General features: G+C 39.3%; 1 protein-coding gene across 2 annotated transcripts in view; it reads left to right on the forward strand.

The window, feature by feature from the left end:
- The window catches only part of VPS13A (vacuolar protein sorting 13 homolog A), a 144695-nt gene that overhangs the window by 113974 nt on the left and 6766 nt on the right, over positions 1 to 23955 (forward strand). For both annotated transcript variants that reach the window (XM_083701850.1, XM_083701851.1), the window contains exons 56-68: positions 329 to 475; positions 2836 to 2917; positions 3771 to 3840; positions 4036 to 4144; positions 4821 to 4934; positions 7318 to 7463; positions 7557 to 7638; positions 8006 to 8119; positions 9817 to 9892; positions 10000 to 10163; positions 12196 to 12241; positions 13977 to 14100; positions 15708 to 15822. In XM_083701850.1, the coding sequence (XP_083557976.1) occupies positions 329 to 475; positions 2836 to 2917; positions 3771 to 3840; positions 4036 to 4144; positions 4821 to 4934; positions 7318 to 7463; positions 7557 to 7638; positions 8006 to 8119; positions 9817 to 9892; positions 10000 to 10163; positions 12196 to 12241; positions 13977 to 14100; positions 15708 to 15822 (1389 nt within the window). The remainder of the gene's footprint in view (positions 1 to 328; positions 476 to 2835; positions 2918 to 3770; positions 3841 to 4035; positions 4145 to 4820; positions 4935 to 7317; positions 7464 to 7556; positions 7639 to 8005; positions 8120 to 9816; positions 9893 to 9999; positions 10164 to 12195; positions 12242 to 13976; positions 14101 to 15707; positions 15823 to 23955) is intronic.

Raw genomic sequence — 23955 nt, forward strand, 5'->3', positions numbered from 1 at the left:
GCATGTATGTGCATGAGATGTACTAAAAGGATGGGGTGACAGATAGAAAGAGTTGTACACTTCTGTCAGGTTACAGAATGCATATTTTTTTTGTTTTGACCACATCTAACATCTGCTAAGCACCCCGGTTGTCTTCTCTCATGTGTCAGAAGCCCTTGAAAGAAAAATCATTCTCTACTGCTGCTTAAGTACTTGCTTAAATGTGTCCCTTAAATAACATTGACAATTAAGTGGTTATATTTGGCTAGATTCTGACTCATATTGTATTTGAAAGATTTATAAGAAATGGCATTAAGATCTGGACATCTTTTTCCTTTCAATATGACAGGTCTGCTTGACACCTACCGGTAATAACATGAAAATGCTTCAACCAAATGAAATCCCTGTGAGAAGAAGCTTCTTGCCAGCTTTAAAAGTACAATATAGTACATCTGAACATCAGTCATCCTTCAGAGTCCAGATTTATAGAATACAAGTATGTTTCAAAGTTACCAATAAAGAATATTCAAAACCCTTTAATGTAACAACATAATTGAGACAAGAAAGATAATAAAGTACCTTTCAGGGTTTTTACCTGAGAATGATGGATGACATTCCTCATAGGGATGCCTCCTGCTGGAAAGAATAGGCAGGGTCCACTGAAGTCTTTTGCCTCCTCTCCCAAGGGAAGGAATCATCCCTCTCACCAGACTGGCCCTGCCTGCAGATGGTGATAGTTGGAGCCTTTTGTTCTCTCTTGAATATTTGGCTTTTCTTGGTCTTGCACATTTCTTATTGCATATTTTGTGAGTTGTGTTTTTAACTGTTACTGCTGTTTTGGTTATGTTTTATTTCAGTACATTACTCCTTTGCCCTGTGTGTTTGTGTGTATGCTTCATTTCCTTTTTATTCCTCCCCCCCCCCCCATTTCCCCCTTTGTGGTCTGAGGGAGAAATGGGTCTTCACAAGGGGTGTTTTGACTTCATCACGGTTCCCTGGGAGCCCTTACTTTGATTTCTGAAGAGCACGAAGCTTAGCAGGTCCCTCATTTACATTTACAATACTGAGCAGAGCCACCATTTTGTTTAAACACTTGTTGCTCATAAAACAACCTACCTAAGTGGGAGCACCATTTTCTCTTTGATCAGAATGTTGCCCGCCCCAACATCACCATTAATTAAGCACTTTTGCACACCAAAACACAGCATCATTGCTTGGTTCCTGCCCCGCCCTGCATCATTGATCAGTGTGCTTTGAATTTCAGCTTTCTTTAATCCTTTCAACATCCTCTGCCTTTTGAATTTCTGGGAGGTTGATCAGTGCACGGACAGTTTGTGCATGACCAGCTTCTTCCTTCCTTTTTGGCTATGCTCCTGCATAATCGTTATGGCTTTGCCTGTTGCTTCTGCGCCTCTGACCGTGAAGATTGTACAGGAGGCTACTGATCAGACTCCAATGTCACCTTCTCTTGGAGTGCCTGATATTATTAGGCAGGAGCCTCTGATTCACATTCTCATTCTGCAGGTGGGGTGAGTCATATTGGTTTCCTCTCATGGGTAGACTTCTGCATTCACAAAGAGGTTAAGGGTTCCTTGCCGTAAACACAGAAGTCAGAAGCGCCTAAGGCCCATAGAAAAGAGTAAGCACCATCCTGGAGGTATATGAGGAATGTCATCTGTCATTCCCAGTAAACAGAAATTCACAGTAAGACAAAATTCTGTTTTTACAGATAATGGATTACACGCAACTGAATTCTGTTCAGGGCCTGAAATTAATGTGCTAACTTGGGCTGCAATCCAAAGTTACTCTGGGCTGTGGGGATGAGGTGGGATTCAGCAGAGGCATCCCTCTACTCACTTCTGCTTCCGCCATCATTCCAGCGGTACAGATAGCCCCATTCATGTCCTGAACATGCATGCAGAAGGTATCTGGAGGTATCTCTTGCAGGGTCCAGCACATAACCTCAAAATGAGGTGTGCTGAGGGCAGAGCTGATCCAGCCCAGTATTGGCTGCATCCTGATCTGCTCTCATAGCCATGGCTAGCCAGTCTGTCTGCCCCACTTTCCAACATGATGAGCTGCCAGACTATGGATACAGGGATAGTCCTTGAGCCTTGGTCATGACCATTAATTTCAGTGGGACTTCTCTGATTGTGATCAAACCCATGCAATTATGCCCTCTTGACCACTTCATTCTGAAGAACTGGCACTGTTACAGGTGCCACATAATGTCCATTCTGCATTTGTAAGAAATCAATATTTTAATGTGGCAGCATCTACATTTTTGAACTCCGGGACATTTGCCAGGTGCCTTCCCTGTACTCTTTTTGGCACCTGCTAAAAACATTTTTGTTTAGACAAGCCTACCCGGATATTTAGAATGCTGTTGTGTTTTTAGTTGATTTATTTTTTTGAATGTTTAAATTGTTTTTACTAATAACTTTGCTGTTTTATTTTTTTATGTAAACCAATTTGAGGTTTTCTACAGCCAAGCTGTATATAATTTTTATAAAATAAATAAAGATTTCAGAAATAACACAATCAGTATAAACTGGGCTTCTTGAAAGCATCTTTAAAATAAAAAAACATTTTTTCATTTTTAATTTTCAAATGACAAAAATTTGAAAATAGATGTTTTTGTAAAGTGTATTAAGTGCCAAGTATTTTATTCAATTCATCTTCCAAATATCAGAATTCGGAATAATATAGGTTATATGATGTACAGACCTTCAACATTTAGAATGCAGCCTTCATATAATGGAGAAGCTAATAGGAAGTATAATTGTAAATTAGGACAAAAATAAGCATTTGCAAATGAACATCTAACATGCATCATATTGTCATTACCCTTATCAGATACAAAACCAGATTCCTGGAGCCATATTTCCCTTTGTGTTCTATCCTATTAAACCTCCCAAGTCCATCTCCTTGGATTCAGGTTTGTTAATACAGTTTAATGCATTGCTATTATTTTTCTGCATCTGTAATAATTAAGAAGAAGGAAACATTGAGATCTTCATGGGGGGAAGTCATTCATAGTAAGATTAGAAAATAAACTACATTTTGTTGATGGGTTTGCATAGTCCTAAATTTGCTAGAAGTTGAAATGTCTCAGCATTTCATGAAAGCATATTATGCAAACATTTGTCTTTTCCTTTTTAACAATAATAGGTTCTTGTTAAAGAACAAGACCAATCAGACATTGCTATATATAGTCTCTTTAGGAAGCAAAGTGATTCCAGTCCTAATCTGGAAGTAATCTGTGGTTCTGCGAGACACAGCTTCTGCCATTTGTATTTTCCATGGTCCTTGTTCTGGGGCAATGAAGGATTCACCACCTTTCCCTGAAATCTGTTAGCTGTAGATAACACTTGCAGACAACATATGATTGTCAAGCAAGAATGTTCTCCTAGGATGGATTGGGAACAGCAAGGGACTCAGTGCCCTTAGGAAACCTAGAACTTACTTTGAGACCTATACAATTGATGCAGTTGGAATTTGAAAATAACTTCTATGTAACTTCATTAAACTGTTCACAGTCAGTGTATATCTGCTGAACTTATATTGAAAATATTTGTGGATGTGCACTCCTCATTTTAGAAAGTAGTGTCATTTCTTCCCATATATGCCTCTAATACCTTAGAACATTGGTTTGTCCAACCCTTCCATTATATCCTTTGCAAATGAACTCAGTTCTATATATATATAGTTTACATGTCAAAATAAATTGAATTCTAAATAAGTATGAGTCATTTTTACGCACTCCTGTTTCCTGCTTGGAATTTTTATAGAACCCAAACCCTTTACTGATGTCAGTATTGTCATGAGAACTGCAGGGCATTCTCAAATATCACGTATAAAGTAAGTATATATTCCTTTTTCATTCTTAAATCTAGACTGCCTTTCGACTTAATCCATATGAATTCAGTTGGAACTTTCATTAATAGAATTTTTTTATATTTTTATGAACTGGTAGATTTTAAAGGCAAAGACATTATTAACAAAACAAAAAGAAAAAAAGTTTCTGCAATGTGACATTTTAAAACTATTTTGCAGGTATTTTAAGGTCCTAATTCAAGAGATGGATCTCCGATTAGATCTTGGGTTTCTTTATGCATTGGCTGAATTCTTTACACTTGCAGACGAGGTGCCCAAAGATCAAGAGGTACAAATTATTGTTCAATGGAGTTAAAAAGCAACAAACCATAATGTGTGTTGGCTCAATTTTTTTATACACTGTATTGAATATTTTGTACCAAATGGTGCTTAATGAGAAATATGGAACATGTGCTACATTTGACATATAAACAAGGTCAAACACTGTCATCAAATAAGAAATAGAACATGAAATATTTCTACACATTGACATCAACCCAGAAGGTTCTTTAAACTCAACAGAATAGCTAGACCATTTGTCATGAAACTGGTAGTGTATAATTTGGCTTTAAGAATTGCTGGTTTTAAGTTAATGATGGAGCGTCTCCACCCCCATCATTCTGCCCGGACACTGAGGTCCAGCACTGTGGGCCTTCTGGCAGTTCCCTCACTGTGAGAAGCAAAGTTACAGGGAACCAGGCAGAGGGCCTTCTCAGTAGCGGCACCCACCCTGTGGAACGCCCTCCCATCAGATGTCAAAAAAATAAACAACTATCTGACTTTTAGAAGACATCTGAAGGCAGCCCTGTTTAGGGAAGTTTTTAATGACTGATGTTTTAATGTATTTTTAGTCTCTTGTTGGAAGCCGCCCAGAGTGGCTGGGGAAACCCAGCCAGATGGGCGGGGCATAAGTATTATTATTATTATTATTATTATTATTATTATTATTATTATTATCTTCATAGATAGAACTCTTCAAAAAGGATGTAGAATCTGTACATGAGGAATTGAAGAATATATCATCAACAGATACATCACAAATCAGCCTATATGAATATTTTCATATTTCTCCAATCAAGGTATGTGTATGTCATAACTGTTATGTTTGGATATTTAAATACACAGCCAATGAACAAGAGTGAAGATGAAGGTGATTATATTAATGCATGAAACCCCACTTTACTCAGAATGAAGCACAGCTTCCAGCTCATTCATATTCCACCTACAAACAGCCCACCTGCAGTGATTTTTATACAGTACATCCATATCCCTTCCTTTGAGCAATAATGCATTCACAGCCCTTCTACCCCAAGAAGGCTGGGAATCTGTGCTGCACATGTTGCTACAGACACTGCCCATTTTTAAGTTGGAGTCAGTGTCCTTTGCTGCTGTGGGAGATGTGCCCAAAAAGGAGAGGAGGGACAGTCTGGACAGAGCAGAGGGGTTCACTTCTGAATAAATAGAAGGTCTCACTTTAAGCCTGAGATTCTTGGTTTGTAATACTCTCCCACTTTTACCTTTATAATTAAAATGGAGTTAAAATGCTATAGCGTTTAGTTTAAATGTTGATCAGTGTTTAAAAAGCACTGGTAAAACCACGCCTTAAGAAATCCTCCCTGGATTCAGAAAGTCTAAGTAACTAGATTCAGTTGCCAGTAACCAGTTGCCAATCTCCCCTTCTTCAGCATGGTTCTTGAGCAGGTGGTCATGGACCAGATCCAGGTGCTCTTGGAGGAAACTGATTTTTCTAGATCCATTTCAGTCAGGGTTTAAGCCCAGTTTTGGCACAGAAACTGCTTTGGTTGCACTGTATAATGAATTTTGTCTGGAGAGAAACAAGGGAAATGTGTCCTTGTTAATTCTCCTCGACTTCTCATTAGCTTTCAGTATCATCAACCATTGTATCCTGGAGGGGCTGTCCAAGTTAGGGGTAGGTGGCACTACTTTGTGGTGGAGCCAGTCCTACTTGGATGGTTGTTTCCAGTGGGTGATGCTTAGGGAGTGCTATTTGGTCCTGTAGAACCTTCAATGTCACATTCCTCAGAGTTCAGTGTTTGCTGTTTACCATCTACATGAAACCACTGGATGGGGTTATATGGAGTCTCGGAGTATGTCACAATATGCTGATGGCACACAGTTCTACTTCTCCTTTACATCTGCAGGTGAGGCAGTGGATGTGCTGGACCATTGACTTGCCTCAGTGATGGACTTGATGAGAGCCAACAAACTAAAGCTCAATCCAGATAGGACTGATTCACTGTTAGGGGGTGGTTCTGTACTGCCAGATGGATGGGAGATGTCTGCTCTAGATGGGGTTACACTCCCTCTGAAGGAGTGGGTACGCAGCCTGGGGGTACTCCTGGATCCTTTGCTGTCATTTGAGAATCAGATGGGCTTGGTAACGCAGAGTGCCTTCCATCAGCTTCAGCTGGTGGCTCAGCTGTGCCTCTTATCTGGCCAGGGGTAGTCTAACTTCAGGGTATGGTTTGGGAACCTCTAGGTTAGATTAGGCCTGCCTCTGAAGACAGTTTGGAAACCTCAGTTGGTGCAGAATTCAGTGGCCAGGTTGCTCACCAAGACATGTTGGTTTGAGTATATTACACAGATTCAGCCTGGCTGCCAATTAGTTTCCAGGCCTAATTCAGAGTGCTAGTTTTGACCTATAAAGCCTTAAATGGCTCAGGACCACAATACCTCAAGGTCCTCCATTTCCCATATGAACTGACCCACGCCCTGCAACCACCACCTGAGGCTCTTCTTTGTGTGCCCCCTTCTTTGTGTGGCAACAGAAGAACAGGCCTTTACTGTGGTGGCTTCCCATCTGTGGAATGCTGTCCCCAGGGAGGCTGGCCTGGTGCCTTCATTACATGTCTTTTAGAGCCAGGTGAAAACATTTCTCTATCACAAGGCCTTGGGCTGATTAACATTCTATGGCCTTTTAAATATGTTTGTGGAAGGGGAGTTATTAGTTTGTTTTTATTTTATTATGTATTTTGTATTCTCATTTTATATTTTAACATTGCGAATTGCCCTGTGATCTTCAGCTGAAGGGTTGTATACAAATTTAATAAATAAATAATAATAGTTTTAGTTTTGCTGCAGCTGATCTTGCAAACCAGGGCCTCAAAAGTGCACAGCAGCTCTCGTATGGAAGCACTCCACAACACAAGAGCCCCAGGACTTCTAGTGACAGAGATGCCCAGCACTATATAGCCTTACCCCAAGGTCTCATTTGAGGATTTGAAACCTCATATCCATAGTCCTAGTCATACACTTTGTACCATACTAGTTGATGGTTTATATTTTTGTGCAATAACAGTGGTAAACATTCTTATCAAGCTGACTTATATGTAAGATATAATAATGCAATATCATAGCAGAAATATTTTTAAGATCTAAGGTAGCATCCCACATGCTACTGGTGTTCCCATATTTTCATGCCCTCCCCCCCTCTCATTTCAGTTACACTTAAGTTTTTCACTTAGCACTCCTGGAGACGATAGCAACAAGGAAGAGACACGCAAGGAGTTAATTCCAGTTCAGTCCTTAAACCTCTTGTTAAAAAGTATTGGGGCCACACTCACAGATGTGCAGGATGTTGTTCTTAAGTAAGTAGAATATTCACTTAGTTGATTTTAATTAAAACATTACATACAGAATATATTTTATTTTGCCATTTTAATGTAATTTACTTGTTCTAGATTGGCATTCTTTGAGCTCAACTACCACTTTTGTACTACAGAGCAACTGCAGTGGGCTGTAGTTATGCATTATTCAAAGCAGGTTAGTATATCATGAACCTAACATGAATTGACCACCTTGGCACCTTCATTACATAACTTTAGGTGCCAGCCAGGCAAAAAAAAAAATCTCTTTAACCAGGCATGTGCTTGGTTCTATGGGTTTTTAAATGTGTTTGTGGAAGGGGTTTGTTTTCATTTTATTACATATTTTGTATTCTCGTTTTGTATTTTTCTGTTGTGAACCACCCTGGGAGCATAGGCTAAAGGGTGGTACACAAATTTAATTAATAATAATAAATAGCTGCATAGACAGACTCACAAAAATGAGTTATTTGTAGATTCATTTGTAGACTGAAATTATATGCTTTAAATATATATTTTCTATAACATGTTTATTTGCATTTTAGGCTATTAAGCAAATGTATGTTCTTATTCTTGGACTGGATGTTTTGGGCAATCCATTTGGATTCATAAGAGACTTGTCTGAAGGAGTTGAAGCATTCTTCTATGAACCTTACCAGGTGTGTTCTCCACCTAGTTTTTCCTCAAGGCAATCTAAGACAGGCTGTACTAGTATGTAAATATTTACAGTGGAAAGCAACAGCCACTTCACATGGTTTTCGAAGGCCTAATCACTGTGGAAGGAACAAATTTGTGGTAGATGTCCTTTGGAGTATTGCAAGACTGTCATGAGAGCACCTGGACTAAAATTTGTCATCCAAAAGCTTTATTCATCTGGTTTATCACCACAACAATGATTAACATTGGGCTTCAGCAAAGCAAAGAATTTAATTGGACAGTGCCTATATGACTTTGAACGACAAAATAATTTGGCCAGTGTAAGGAAATTTTGTCAATGGTATGATTATTTCTCACCTAGTCTTCTTGACACATTGACACCCTACTTGCAAAATTTAACAGTTCCAAAATACAGACATGCTTTCACTTATGCAAGATTGAACATACTGTACTTGAGGGTTCCTTTCAAAAAATTCAGCTGGAAAACGGTTTATGTCCATGTGGAGATGGCAGTATTGAATTGCCTGCTTCTTGGGAGAAAAGTGATGACAAACCTAGACAGCATCTTAAAAAGCAGAAACATCACCTTGCTGACAAAGGTCCGTATAGTTAAAGCTATGGTTTTCCAAGTAGTGATATATGGAAGTGAGAGCTGGACCATAAAGAAGGCTGATCGCTGAATAATTGATGCTTTTCAATCATGGTGCTGAAGGAGACTCTTGAGAGTCCCATGAACTGCAGAAGATCAAACCTATCCATTCTTAATGAAATCAGCCCTGAGTGCTCACTGGAAGGACAGATCGTGAAGCTGAGGCTCCAATACTTTGGCCACCTCATGACAAGAGAAGACTCTCTGGAAAAGACCCTGATGTTGGGAAAGATTGAGGGCACAAGGAGAAGGGGACGACAGAGGACGAGATGGTTGGACGGTGTTCTCGAAGCTACAAACATGAGTTTCACCAAACTGCAGGAGGCAGTGGAATACAGGCGTGCCTAGTGTCCATGGGGTCACGAAGAGTCGGGCACGACTAAACAACAAACTGCTAGATTGGACTCTTTATAAATATTTGAGGAGTGAGAATCTAGGGATCTTGGTGGGCCACAAGCTTAGTATGAATCAACAGTGTGATACAGCAGCAAAAACAAAGCTAATGTTATTCTAGGCTGCATCAACAGGAGTAAAGTAAGTGTCTAGATCAAGGGAAGTAATAGTACCACTCTATTCTGCCTTGGTCAGACCACACCTGGAATTCTGTGTCCAATTCTGGACACTAAAATTTAAGGAGAATATGGACAAGCTGTAATGTGTGTCGCGGAGGGCATCTAAGATGACCAAGGGTCTGTAAGCCAAGGCGTATGGGGGAAGGTTGAAGGAGGTATGTTTAGCTTGGAAAGAGATTGAGAGGAGATGCAATACCCATCTTCAAATATCTGACGGGCTGTCACATGGAGGATTCCAACAAAACATCTGGAAGAGCTTTCTGACAGTAAGAGCTGTTCAACAGTGGAACAGGCTCCCTCAGGAGGTTGGATGGCCATTTGTCCTGGATCCACTGAGATTCTTGCATTGCAGGGGGTTGGATTAGATGACGCTAGAGATCCCTTCCAACTCTACAATTCTATTATTCTTAGCAGAAAAGAACTGGTTGTACATTATTAATCAGAATATTTAAAAGATATTTGTCTTTCTTCTTCTTAGGGGGCTATCCAGGGTCCAGAAGAGTTTGTAGAAGGAATGGCACTGGGTCTCAAAGCCCTAGTTGGTGGTGCTGTTGGTAAGCAGTCATTTTTCTACACATAGGTAAAAGCTGCAAAAGTATTCTTTGCATTTTTTACTCTTTAAAACATTGAATATTTTTCATTAAATCTCTTATGCTAATAGGTGGATTAGCTGGTGCTGCATCAAGAATAACTGGTGCTATGGCTAAAGGAGTAGCAGCAATAACTATGGATGAAGACTATCAGCAGAAGCGAAGGGAAGCCATGAATAGGCAGCCTGCTGGCCTGAAAGAGGGTATCACTCGTGGTGGAAAAGGCTTGGTATCTGTAAGAAACATCACATAACATATTTTAATATTGATAGGTTGAATGGTTTCAAGACTAGTTCTTTGGCAGATAGAGTTGCAGTCACAAGCTGCATAAATTATATTCTCATTCACATCAGAAGTGAACATGATGGGTTTCTGACAGCAGAGTTGCTGCTCCCTTGCACAAGAGGGAAGAGGCAAATATATAAAAGGATGTCACATAGAGGAGGGAGAAAGGTTGTTTCCTGCTGCTCCAGAGAAGCGGACACGGAGCAATGGATCCAAACTACAAGAAAGAAGATTCCACCTAAACATTAGGAAGAACTTCCTGACAGTAAGAGCTGTTCGACAGTGGAATTTGCTGCCAAGGTGTGTGGTGGAGTCTCCTTCTTTGGAGGTCTTTAAGCAGAGGCTTGACAACCATATGTCAGGAGTGCTCTGATGGTGTTTCCTGCTTGGCAGGGGGTTGGACTCGATGGTCCTAGTGGTCTCTTCCAACTCTATGATTCTATGATTCTATTCTATGATTCTACAGCGATGGGGAGGTGGTGTACTGCAAAATAGTGTGACTGCAAACAGCAGTGACTCAGCTGTTGGGAGGTCAGGTGAGCTGGCCCCACCACACCATTTGCTATTGATCCATGCTCTAATTAAGGTAAGATTGAAAATGATTTAGAGTAAGTGAAAGTTTATATTAGGAATTCAGTCTCCATTATTTTTATGCTCCAGTACAGGCATAGGCAAACTCCGGCCCTCCAGTTGTTTTGAGACTACAATTCCCATCATCCCTGACCACTGATCCTGTTAGCTAGGGATGATGGGAATTGTAGTCTCAAAACATCTGGAGGGCTGGAGTTTGCCTAAGCCTGCTCCAGTACTTTGGCAAATGAGTGTTCAGACCCCTGGGCTCTTACTTGTGGGGTGCCTCAAGGTTCCATCCTCTCCCCCATGCTTTTTAACATCTACATGCAGCTGCTGGGAGAGATCATCAGGGGGTTTGGGCTGGGAGTTCATCAGTATGCGGATGATACCCAGCTCTGCCTCTTTTTTAAAGCAGAACGAGTGAAGGCGGTGAAGGTCCTGTGTGAGTGTCTGGAGGCAGTTGGAGGATGGATGGTGGCTAACAGATTGAGGTTGAATCCTGACAAGACAGAAGTACTGTTTTGGGAGGGTGGGGCTGGTGGGTTTGGAGGACTCCCTGGTCTTGAATGGGGTAACTGTGCCTCTGAAGGACAGAGTGTGCAGCCTGGGAGTCATTTTGGACTCACAGCTGTCCAAGGAGGCACAGGTCAGTTCTGTGTCCAGGGCAGCTGTCTACCAGCTCCATCTTGTATGACGGCTGAGACCCTACCTGCCTGTGGACTGTCTTGCCAGAGTGGTGCATGCTCTGGTTATCTCCTGCTTGGACTACTGCAATGCACTCTACGTGGGGCTACCTTTGAAGGTGACCCGGAAACTGCAATTAATCCAGAATGCGGCAGCTAGACTGGTGACTGGGAGCGGCCGCCGAGACCACATTACACTGGTCCTGAAATACCTACATTGGCTCCCAGTACGTTTCCGGACACAATTCAAAGTGTTGGTGCTGACCTTTAAAGCCCTAAACGGCCTCGGTCCTGTATACCTGAAGGAGCATCTCCACCCCCATTGTTCTGCCCGGACCCTGAAGTCCAGCACTGTGGGCCTTCTGGCGGTTCCCTCACTGCGAGAAGCAAAGATACAGGGAACCAGGCAGAGGGCCTTCTTGGTAGTGGTGCCCACCCTGTGGAATATCCTCCCACCAGATGTCAAAGAAATAAACAACTATCTGACTTTTAGAAGACATCTGAAGGCAGCCCTGTTTAGGGAAGCTTTTAATATTTGATGAATTATTGTATTTTAATATTTTGCTGGAAGCCACCCAGAGTGGCTGGGGAAACCCAGCCAGATAGGCGGGGTATTAATAATAAATTATTATTATTATTATTATATAATCAACTTCACAGTCTTAAATCATGCTGAGAAATCCATTTTAGAAGAAAATTGAGATACCATTTTGTTTTAACTTACAGGGTTTTGTCAGTGGAATAACAGGAATAGTAACAAAGCCAATAAGAGGTATGATCGTTCTCTCAGTTCGTACTGTATTATTTGAACCTAAAGCTGCTATTTGCTGAGATATACTTTATGTGAAAAACAAACAAGCTACTTTTTGCCTGCTGCTGACAAATGAAGCAAAATAGAAAGAATAATGTATGTTTACAATTGTTATATACAATGTGTCATACAGTGGTGCCCCGCAAGACGAATGCCTCGCAAGACGAAAAACCCGCAAGACGAAAGCGTTTTCCGTTTTTTGGGGCACTTCGCAAGACGAATTTCCCTATGGGCTTGCTTTGCAAGAAGAAAGCCCATAGGGAAATCTCCGGGGACCTCTTTTAAATGCTGGCGATGGGGAGCAAAGCCTCCCCCCCCTCCGACCTTCAGAAGAGGTCCAGGAAGGCCGGCGGGGGCCGAAAGGCTTTGCTTCCCACCGCCAGCATTTTAAAAGCAGTCCGGGATAGCAGGGAAGCGCTTCCCGCTATCCAGGACCTCTTCTGAAGGCGGGCGGGGGGTGAAAGTCTTTGCTCCCCTGTGCCTGCCTTCTCGGGAGAGCGGACGGCTTTTGAAGGCAGGTGGAGGGGAGCAAAGACTTTTGCCCCCCGCCCGCCTTCAGAAGAGGTCCAGGACAGCGGAGAAACATGCTGCTTTTCTCCGCTCTCCCGGGAAGGCAGGCAGGGGGGAGCAAGGACTTTTGCCCCCCGCCAGCCTTCAGAAGAGGTCCTGGACAAAGGTCTTTGTCCCCCCTGCCTGCCTTCCCGGGGGCTTTTAAGAGCGGACGGCTTTTGAAGGCAGGCGGAGGGGAGCAAAGACTTTCGCCCCCCGCCAGCCTTCAGAAGAGGTCCAGGACCTCTTCTGAAGGCTGGCAGGGGGCAAAAGTCTTTGTCCCCCCTGCCTGCCTTCCCGGGGGCTCCGCTGTCCCGGGGCGATTTTTAAATGCTGGCGGGCGGCAGCGAAACCTTCGCTGCCGCCCGCCAGCATTTTAAAATGCTGTCCCGGGGTTTTTTAAAATGCTGGGGGTGGGAAGAAAAGCCCTTGTCCCCCCCCCCCTCAGCCTTCAGAAGAGGTCGGGGGACAGACTGTCCCGGACCTGGTCTGAAGGCGGTTTCCATAGGAACGCATTAATTGATTTTCAATGCATTCCTATGGGAAACCGTGCTTCGCAAGACGAAAAACTCGCAAGACGAAAAAACTTGCGGAACGAATTAATTTCGTCTTGCGAGGCACCACTGTAGTTTTAATTAGCGCTGAGCCAAAATAGCCTTTCTATCTACCATTTTGTAGGCTGTGATTGGATGGGAGTGCATTTTGATAATATTTAGGAGAACTTACAGAGAGGGGTGAAGTTTTTTCAGGACCAGACTGAGGGCTGAAAGTACTGCTTGCACTCTGATTTGGATCCAAATATCCTCAATGATGCAGGGGCATGCATTTTGTGAAACCTTTTATACTCTTCCTCTCCCTTAAAGCCCTCCTTTAAGCTGGAAAAGTTTATGGAATAACTCACACCTTAGCCTTAATTGTAGCAAATCATAAGAGATGCTTTCTTTTAAAAGATGTTCATTTATTTGTTAAGAGTGTGGTGCTGATAACCCCAAGGTTGCAGGTTCAGTCCCCGTATGGGGCAGCTGCATATTCCTGCATTGCAAGGCGTTGGGCCAGGTGATCCTCTGGGTCCTTCCCAACTCTACAATTCTGTGATGCTGGGATTCTATTTTATGTTTTGTTGTTTGCTGCTGTCATTGTTTTCTAGGAGCCCAGAAAGAAGGAGCAACAGGTTTCTTCAAAGGCGTTGGAAAAGGATTAGTGGGAGCTGTAGCAAGACCCACTGGAGGAATAATAGATATGGCTAGCAGCACCTTTCAGGGAATTAAAAGGTAGGAATATATTGATTACCATTATTTGTGACCACCACCATCACAAAGTGACTGCGCCATACTGTTCACATTTCAGCCCTTGATCAGTAATTTTATTTAAACATTCCTTAATAAAATTATCAGCGCTGATAACACAGGGACTTTAAATAAAATGATAACAACTTTAATTTTAAAAAAATCAACAGTTGTACAGATGATTTTATTTTATAATACTTGTATTACTTTTCTTTGAAATATTTCCCCTAAATATGAAACATATTATTAGCTTGGAATAGAAGTACTTGAAAAAATAGAATTTTAAATATGTCATTATGTGTTAGTGTATGTTTCTCAGCTTGGCATAGGAGACATCCGTTTAGACAGTCGTGTTCTTTAATTCATCCAAGACAGGCACATGTTGGGGTTAGCTAAGTTGCGTGTGCTCTGCCCTTTGGACTCCTTCACTTTAGTTCCTGTCATTTCCCAAAGCGTATGTGTTTTTTCTACTCTACACTATTTTTTTGCCTTTTGAGCTCAGATTCTTTCTTTTCGCTGTATTTCCCTCCCCTTTATTCCTTCTTTGCCTTTTCAAAAAAGTTTTACTAAAAAACTATAAACCTTACCTCTTACTCCATTCTTTTCTTACTGTGCCTTCAGATTGTCATAGTTATACCAGTAAAAACTACAAAGAAAAAAAATAGCATACTAAGAGAATTATGCAAAATTTGCTGTTATGAACCGTTTTGTACCAGTGTGTTTTATTTTCTTTGTGCACTGTGCGAAATATGAACAAGCCAGGGCTGAATTGATATTACCCTTGCTGGTACATTTCCCGGAAAAATCAGAGGCTCACTATGTCAGGTTCCTATTGGAAGTCCGGACAAACGCTAGAACATTAGCAGTGGCAAAGTTTTTATCGGTGGTTGCAAGAACCAATGATCCCTATCTTTAAGTCTGAACAAAATGCTTGTTTAACCTGGAGGTAGGCTGTCTGAATTGTGCATTGCTTTGTAACGATTTGTTGGGTCTCTGGACTGTAATAAAGATTGATTGATTTTCTTTGTGGTGAGAGAGCCTCCCCCATAATAGAGATATTAATGCTCCCCTGCTCTCAGTGTTCTTTCCCAGCATTCAGATCTCCACTGGCTCTTGGTACATCCATGCTATGGGAAATACACCTACGGGAACTAGAAAAAAAAATTAAAAAAATTGTCCAGTAGCACCTTAGAGACCAACTAAGTTTGTTCTTGGCATGAGCTTTTGTGTACTTTCTACTACGTCAGACCAACATGGCTACCTACCTGAACCTACTGGAGCTAGTTTTAGTTTGTGGGGCGTTATATCCAATGGAAAGGGTGTTCACCCTGTCGCAAGACACTAGACAGGAGCAAAGACTTGTGGGAAGCAGGCTGGACTCCCTCAGTTTTTCCTCCTGTCTAGACGTAGGCAGTACGTTCCTCCTGACTCAGCTACGTTTTTACTAGTTTCAGAATTTGTAATTTGTATTGCTTAGCTATTTAACCTTGTTTTATATGGATGTTTATAATTTATTAAAACATTTTAGAATATTCATGAAAATATTTATTCTATTTTTGTAATGCAAAGGTCTTAACTTTCCTCCCCCTCAGAGCTACAAATGCTTCCGAAGATGTTATGAGCTTGCGTCCTCCCCGCTTCTTTGGTGAGGATGGAGTCATTCGACCATACAGATTAAGAGACGGTGCTGGAAGTCAAATGTTACAGGTGAAGAAACTAAACCTTCAAGGAGACATAATATAATACACTTTTTACATGCACATACATTCCTCTTCCATACTTAAACATATATTTTTTAAAAAAAAAATTAGGAACAATTATTCCTATTTATGCATTCAGGAATGTTTTAGTATTTAGTCAGTGGAGACCATTTTTTCAATTTCCATTAACAGTATATGTTACCTGTTGGTTTCAAGATTATTTGACATTTTTTATTTAAATTTTTTAACCCAAATAATCTGCTTTTATAATAACAGGGAATAAGTCAGTCTATCGGCGCATCCTTCTCTCTCCATCTGTTGAATGTGTGTCTGTGTGCAGAACTATGGATGCACATTTCTGCATGCTCCGGATGGCCTGTATTGTCCCTCTCATTTTCTCTGTGATAGCACTGTCCACAAGACAGATGTGTTTATTAGACCTAAGAAAGCTGCTAGATTTCAAGATAAGAATTTTTAGTTAAAATACATTAGAAATGTAGCTTAGAGAGGCAGCTGAAATAGCAGTCTTCGGTTTGAAGGAATGTGAAAACAAAACAAAAAATCAGCTACTGCAGCTGATTTCACTTTGTTTTAACCCTAGCGTGTGGGATTTTTACTGCAGAGATCTTGGATATCATATAAGCATACTTAAAGTTAAGTACGTATCCTAAGTGCTATTTTTTAATTGTTTAATAAAAATAGAGATTTGCGAAATGGCCAGTGTGAGGGGATGTAAGTAGGATAACAGAACCAAAGTAGTGGGGGGAAAGCAACAACAATTATATTGAAATGTTTTCTAAAGCCTTAACTATATAACCTACACAAATGCCTTAATGTGAAGGGACACAACAAAGAATAAATATTGAGATGAAAAGAAATGCACTTAATCTTTTTGAAATGTTTTTATATTTATAGAAGTCTTTATTTGAAATGTTACTACAGTACTTCAATACAGGTTTTTATTTTATTTAAAAATTATTTTTTATAGTCTATAAAACTCATAGTATTTTGAATATTGGCCATTGTTGACTAGTTTTTATCTAGAACAATTTTAAAAAGAAAAAATAAATAAAGGGGTTTATTTTACTATGAAATTGAAACATGATAGTGGGTAGTGGAATTAGTTGTGAGAAATAAGTGTATAGAAATGTTGAGAAACAAAGACTACTGATGGAAGGAGCAAATTGGCTGTAAGATTCTCTCTGGGAGCTCACACACTCATGCCTACCTGCTAAGACAGAGTCTCTTTTGGCATAATGTGTGAACCAGCCACTGTGTAGTTACTGTTTTCCTTCTTTGTTTGATAAATTGGAACAGTTGAATTGAGAACAATTCCCAGATCCTTTTTGTTAAGTTTGGGAAAGTTCAAAATTGTTAAATCTGTGGCCTCATAGTGAAAAATGGGAATTTGAGTATATTCCCAACAATTGAGCAGCTGCTTCCACATGTGCATGGAGAACATCACTCAGTCACTCAGTTCACATCCTACTATCTGAAAGTGGTTGTGCAAGCATTGGTCACAATGATTTATTTTTGATTAATTAATACATTTTATAATAGTTTAGACACTCCATATTCAGATAAAGATTTCTGTAAGTAGATTTACTGTACTTGAGGGTACAGTGAGACAGACATAGAAATACATTCTATAGCTCTCCTGTGATTTTGGCAGGAAGGGAACTCTGGTATTGGCACCACCATCCCTAGTACTACATATACGCTTAGATTTAGTCTGTTGTGATCACATATTAGAACTGGATAAATGGACACGGGCTGAGTCCTGATACCCCTTTCCTGCTATCAATTTACTGGGAGAAGCAATTTAGGATCATTACAATTGACTGTTCAATTTAGTCTGGGAAACATACGGGATTCTGGCCAATGATGAGATGGACTTCACCATCTTCTCCTATCCTACGGTACTTAATTAATTTAAGTAGTATTGTAAAATTGGCTCACAAGGTGGCTTGATCTGCTTATGTATGGAGTGCTTACATGTGCTCCACCATAAGTTGAAGCAGCTATGGTAAACCAAAGCAGTTATTGTAAACCAGATTTGTAAATTGCAGTTCTGGAACTGAATAATGTCTGACTGATACCAGCAACTTATGGTGCAGAACCAGAAATTTATGAGTACAGAAACTTTCCTATGCAGAGTTCCTCTGCCTGTGGAGACTTATCTATGCATTCCAAGGTATTAAGCAAATCTGTGTGCAGATCAGTGCAAAGAAAACTCTCTTACTCACATTTTTCCTGTTTTATACTTTGATTTATAAAATCTACGTGGTCTAAAAATAGAAAACACAAATAGAGTAGGTTTTATATAGTACAGAGAGCTATGGTTCAGCTGTGACTGTGCTTTGTAAGTTCCAAAGTCTTTTGAGCAATAGGTTTTGAGATTTGCATATATTTATAGAAAAAATAAACTTGGACTTGTTTTAGTGAGTGGTGTGATATAGGATTACATTTGTACTAACTGAAATTCTTCTTCTGCATACTAAAAATTCAAAAGTTGCATCTAATCTTTCTTTTTTTGCATTTTTAAAAATAACAAATAATTAAACTTTCCAGCTTCAACTAACACTTCTGCTTCTTTCTTCTCTTACCATGCTTGCAGAAAAGACAGGCCTGCAGAAAATGGACTATGTGTCATATTAGTGATAGTGATGATGATGACAGTTAGAGTAATATGTACTTTCTCTGCTGAATTATCAAGTTAAATGCTGCCACTTTTAAGTTTAACTGCCACGGAAAAGCAAAAATTATAGTAGCTGTTTTACAATTGTGTCTTAAATGTAAGTTTAAAAATATACACTAATGAAGTCTAAGCACAAACACAAAGAAAATTGTTGTTTTAATTGTCTTTATTTGAATGCTGTTGCTTTGACAGTACTTTGACAATAATCTTGTAACTATGATTTTTCCCCAGTCAAAATATATACTGTTTTTAAATAGTATATTTTCCATTTACATCATTATTTTAATTTTATGCATTAAATTTAAAATCATTTGTGCATTTTTACGCAAAATGCCATTTAGATATAAGTACTCAGTGTTGCCCTATAACTGTGTTCATTGTTGTTGTTAAATTTTAGTTTTAGGTATTGAAAATTGTGTATGAATATTCTGTAATAACAATAAATGAGTCTATATAAAAAAAGATTGATCTGATCTGTTCAAACATCCCTACCATTATTTATTATCATACCTATTTGTCACTTGCTTTGTCAACTTTTATTTTTAAAAACACATTTATAGTTTACATCCTTTCATTTTCAGAAACTTAATTTAACATTTTTGCCTTAAACTTTCATTTAGTTCAAACATCTTGTGAAATATAGTATGAAATATGAGGCTTTTAATTCTAACCCTGTGGTTCAAATTGAAACTACTGATGATTTGACTTTTAAGTGAAGGGGCTACAACCACAAGGTGCTGCAAGGTGGAAGAGAGCCAGTGGAAGAGAAACTCACTTGGAAATATTTTGATGATCAGTCACTAGTCCAGCCACTAATCAGCCAATTTGCCAGAGAAAATAAGAATGTGTAAAGGCTTTTGACTGAATTTCAAGAATATGTAAAGGCTTTTGACTGAATTTCAGAAATTTGCATGGAGAGAGTAGATGCCCTTCATTTCTTCTGATCAGTGTACAACAGGAAAATACACAGAAATGGTAAAGTAGGGAACCAGTGTCATCCTGACCAAGGCAACTGAAGACATATAAAAGACCTAAATGAGTTTATTGCCACTGTGCTAGTAGGTGAGGAGGAGCCTAGGTGGTGGACTGTGCATAGCAGTGTCTGTTGTTGGGTATCACTATTACAGGAGCTGCTACTCTATTTAAATGTTTTATTTATAGGTGCTTCATGATGTTTTCTTTCCATTCAGTTACACCATGTGATTATGATAGTATAAGAATATGCCTTCTGTAAGCATATCATTGAAACATTGCAAGGTTTATCTATCTTGTGAATCTGAGAGAAAAGAAATTTTTGACTTAGATATTAATGCTTTTACTTTTCAGTAATCCCTAGGGAATGGACTGTCATCTCTGCAGCAGTGCAGGTGCTGATAAGCCAGAGTCAGAAACTGGGCATCTGTGAAAGCTTATTTCCTTAGATTTATGGACCAATGAGTAGGGATGGGAGTTTTCAGAAATCTGAATGTCAGGATTACCTGCACATATTTTTTTTCTGACCACAATCTCACTCCCTAATCATAATAAGAAGCATGGGGTTTATGTATTGATCCACACAAAAAATGATCAATTTGTGCATATTATATGCATTTATATATTTAATATTAGACTTGTATGAATGTTATACACATGTACACTCCAGGTTTCCTAAACGACCAAGCACAAAAAAAGATAAATACAAAAAGGCATATGACTATTTTAAAAGGTATGTATTAATATAAAATTATGCTACAGAAATATCATACAGCATGAGGCTTTCCTCTTTAAGCAAACCCAAGCATGAGCTGTTTGGTTGTAAGTGTGTGTTCAGTATAAGAGGTTATCCAATGTAAGCAAAGTATAATTGGGTCAGAACAACTAAATTCCATGCATAAATTGACAATAATATTTTGAAAGGGGGAATATTTGGGTATTTTAAAAATAAAGATCAACTATGTGGTTGTAAAACAAAATAGTATGCACTATTCTAGGCTAGAAACAGTGAGGGAAATATAAATAGCCAGTTTTCTCATTCTCGAAAAATTGAGGGCGATGGCCAAAATTAATTCTACTCAGAGTAGACCCTAGGAAATAAATGGACGTGTAACTACACTCACCTTTTAAATGTTATTAAAACATCAATACATTTGGTTTCTCGTTTGCTTCATTTTCCACAAGGTCTACCCAGTTTCTCGAAGGGGGTAGCTCTGCAGTGCGATCTGGTGTCACATTTGAATAATGCATTATTAACATTAGAAAACAACTTCATATGGCTATATGGTTATCTCAGCTATTCTTTAACTCCTTTTTAGCATTCAAAACCATGGGTGTAGATCCGCCCTGAATGAGCTGTGGAGGTAGGAGCCTACAATGGGAATTACAATTCCAACACCAATTTATATCAGAATATTTTAATTATAAGATTTCTATTAGATTCGCAGATTCAGTGCTAGAATCAGGGCAGCATTTCTGCAAGGACCCCCCTCCTGGCCCCTGAAGCCCATTGCCCTGCTCCTTTATGCTGTTGTTACCTGTTTCCCTGTCCTCTTAAGAGTGCAGGAAGCAAAAGGAGCAGCAGGGGAAGTAACCTCTGCTTGCCTTGTTTTCTTGTAGGCAGTAATGCAGATTGGGCCTGAAAGCAGAGGGCCAGCAAGTGAGCAGTGTTGACAGTGCTAGCCAGGGTAGCCCACTGGGGACAACTTGCCTAAAGGCCATGCAAAAGCTGGATATAGTACAGAACAGATTTTCAGGAAAGAGAATCTTGGCACCTAGTTTGGAAATTGGCAAATGTGTAAGCATCTTTGTACAGAACAGAAACAAGCTAGTCTCTCCCTAGTGATGGTGCAATCCAGGCTTGGAAATAGTTATGAGAAATGTTGAGGGATAAAAACTACTGATGGTGAAGTAGACTGACTGCAGTGAGAACGAAGGTTCAACTGTGCCCTTCTTCTGGGTCACAGCAGCTGACTTTGCAGAATCCTTCTTTTACAGTTGTCTGACGAATGATTGTAACTCCACTGGAAGACTGAAGAACATTTTACCTAGTGCTCTTTTCCATTTCCACCCCTCCAGTGAAATTTGGCCTTTTTCCTACGGGATACATGTTGCCAACATAACAGTCTTTATAAATAAACAGTTTAACATATGAAAGGTTTACATATATTTAGACCCCCACCCCCAATTTCCAGAATAAGTGATTGGGGATATATATAAATTGTATATTGTTTGGCGTATAACTTCTTCAATGTCAAAGCCTTAAAGAGATATAGCAGTAACCAATTGTTGCACTACTATGTGGCTGCCATTCTCTATTGTTCTCACTTTTCTTTGCTCTGAACATCTTTCCAAAAGCACTGTTGTGATTCCAGTTCAAATAACCCAATCCAGAAGAAGTGTGGTTAATAGAGTAAGGAGTAGCTTCAGGATGTGATTTAGTGGCACTACTAGTCAGAATAATGCTGTTATTGAGTCCTTCCTCTTTTGCCTTGGAAAAAATATGTGTCTTTCAGTGGTATGAGCAAGTAAGTCATTCTTGCATTTGCTTGAAGAGAGCACCAGGCATGTTGGTCAATGGCTACTGGAGGATAAAGAGGGGTGAATGCTTAGTGGGGGTGCCTGAGTAAATTAAGTGATATAATCAAGATGCATGAAAGCATTCAAAAATTAAGCACTTCGTGCAAATAATGGGCTCTGCTAAGTATTGAACTTTCAGTTTCAAAATGAATTATGAAAATGACAGTAAGGTGGCATTTGAAAAGAGTGGTAATAACAAGCAGCAAAGAGCAGGTGAAAAACATGGAAGGAAAAATACAAAAGAAAAGCTGAATGATGAGGCAGAACTCTTTATAATTCAACTCAGTTAACACCAGGTTTCTGATACACTTTTTTTTTTTGCCCCATCCAGTCTTCAATCCACAATGGAATCACATAGTTGAAATGAGGTATTTTAGGGTCCTCATCAGTCATATTCAGTGCCAAGATTCCTTAAACAAGACCTCTCTGGTAACTGCTTTTTCTCCTTGGGAAAGAGATGCACTGAACTTCCCTAAGCAGCTGAAATAATTTGCTATTTTGCTTCCTTTGTTCTGTCACTTCACATAAATTTGTAAGTCTGAAATGTCTGTTCACATATAACCTGAATGAAGTATTTCTAGAGAGCTAGAGCCATGTGAAGAGTGTGAGCTGGGAGGTAGGAAGTATAAATCTCCCCACTGCCATCTCCGTCTCCCCCCTCTGTAGGCAATGTGTGGATAATGTTTTGTGAGGATTGCTGAGATTTAATTTGTGAAATAATTTGGTCGCTTGGATTATAAAATAAGTTCTACAAAGCAAACCTACTAGTGTATTGGAATCCTCAGATTCACCTTGTCTACTATATAATAAATGGTTCTATATCAGTGGCTAGTTTGGAATATATTATGGATTGCAGTGTTTTGTATGTTTTGTAGAATTTCTTCTAATGAACTTGCAGTGAAAAACTGGCATTTTTATAGAGTATAATTATCTTACAATCTACTCACTCTCTTAAATGCACCACCAAAATTGTTTCTATGCTGTATTTAAAGGATTTAAAATGTTGTTTCTTATTATTTCCTTTTCATTCTAATTTAAAATCTAAATTAAACTTTTGGTTTTAGTTCAAGAAAACATATTTAAATATATCAGACCTGTTCTGTAAAAACAAACCGCCCATTTTATGTATAGATGTATGATTGACTTTTTATGCAATATAAAGTATTGCTGTTTGACTTTAGGGAGTGTATGAATTGAGGACTTTTTGTTCTCTTTCTGTCATTGGTGTGGTGGGACTGATAACATGATGTAACATTTGTGCTTGAGACTTTTTGAAAATACTGTATATAAACAGTTGAGGAACATTTCAGCATGGGATGGTATTATGAGTCAGAGGTCAGCAGCTTATATTTATTCACTTCAAGTTAAAAAAAAAAAATCAGCTATGGCTTAAGGAAGATCCACCAGTCTGGATTGCATGCCTCAAACACAGTTCACTCCTTTAAAACCATCAAATATGATTGGACGCTTATGTCTGAAACCATGATTATTTACATAGTTGTATTCCATTTACTGAGAAATACAATAAGAAATGGTTTCTGTAACAATTCAGGTTGAATTTGAATGGTCTTCTCTTTTGAGTATTACAGCATAATACTTTCAAGGTTATAAACATCTGAATAGCCCAATGTTATGTACTCATAATTTTAGATAAAAGGTTTTTCACATTCCAGGATGATGAAGCATCATGTGGAAGGATGTTTACAGTTAGGTCAACTCTCTATTACAGTACTACTAGGTGTGAAAGTTCTTAATCATGGCAGATATTAAATGTCCTCAATATATGTGATGTATACATGTTTTATAATAAGCTGAAATTAATAATGTAAGCTGAAATTAATAATAATGTTAGACATTAATATTTTCCTCAGAAAGAACTTTCTGTACTCT

The sequence above is a fragment of the Podarcis gaigeae genome (genome assembly GCF_964106915.1).
Source record: "Podarcis gaigeae genome assembly, chromosome: 11".
Taxonomy (NCBI): domain Eukaryota; kingdom Metazoa; phylum Chordata; class Lepidosauria; order Squamata; family Lacertidae; genus Podarcis; species Podarcis gaigeae.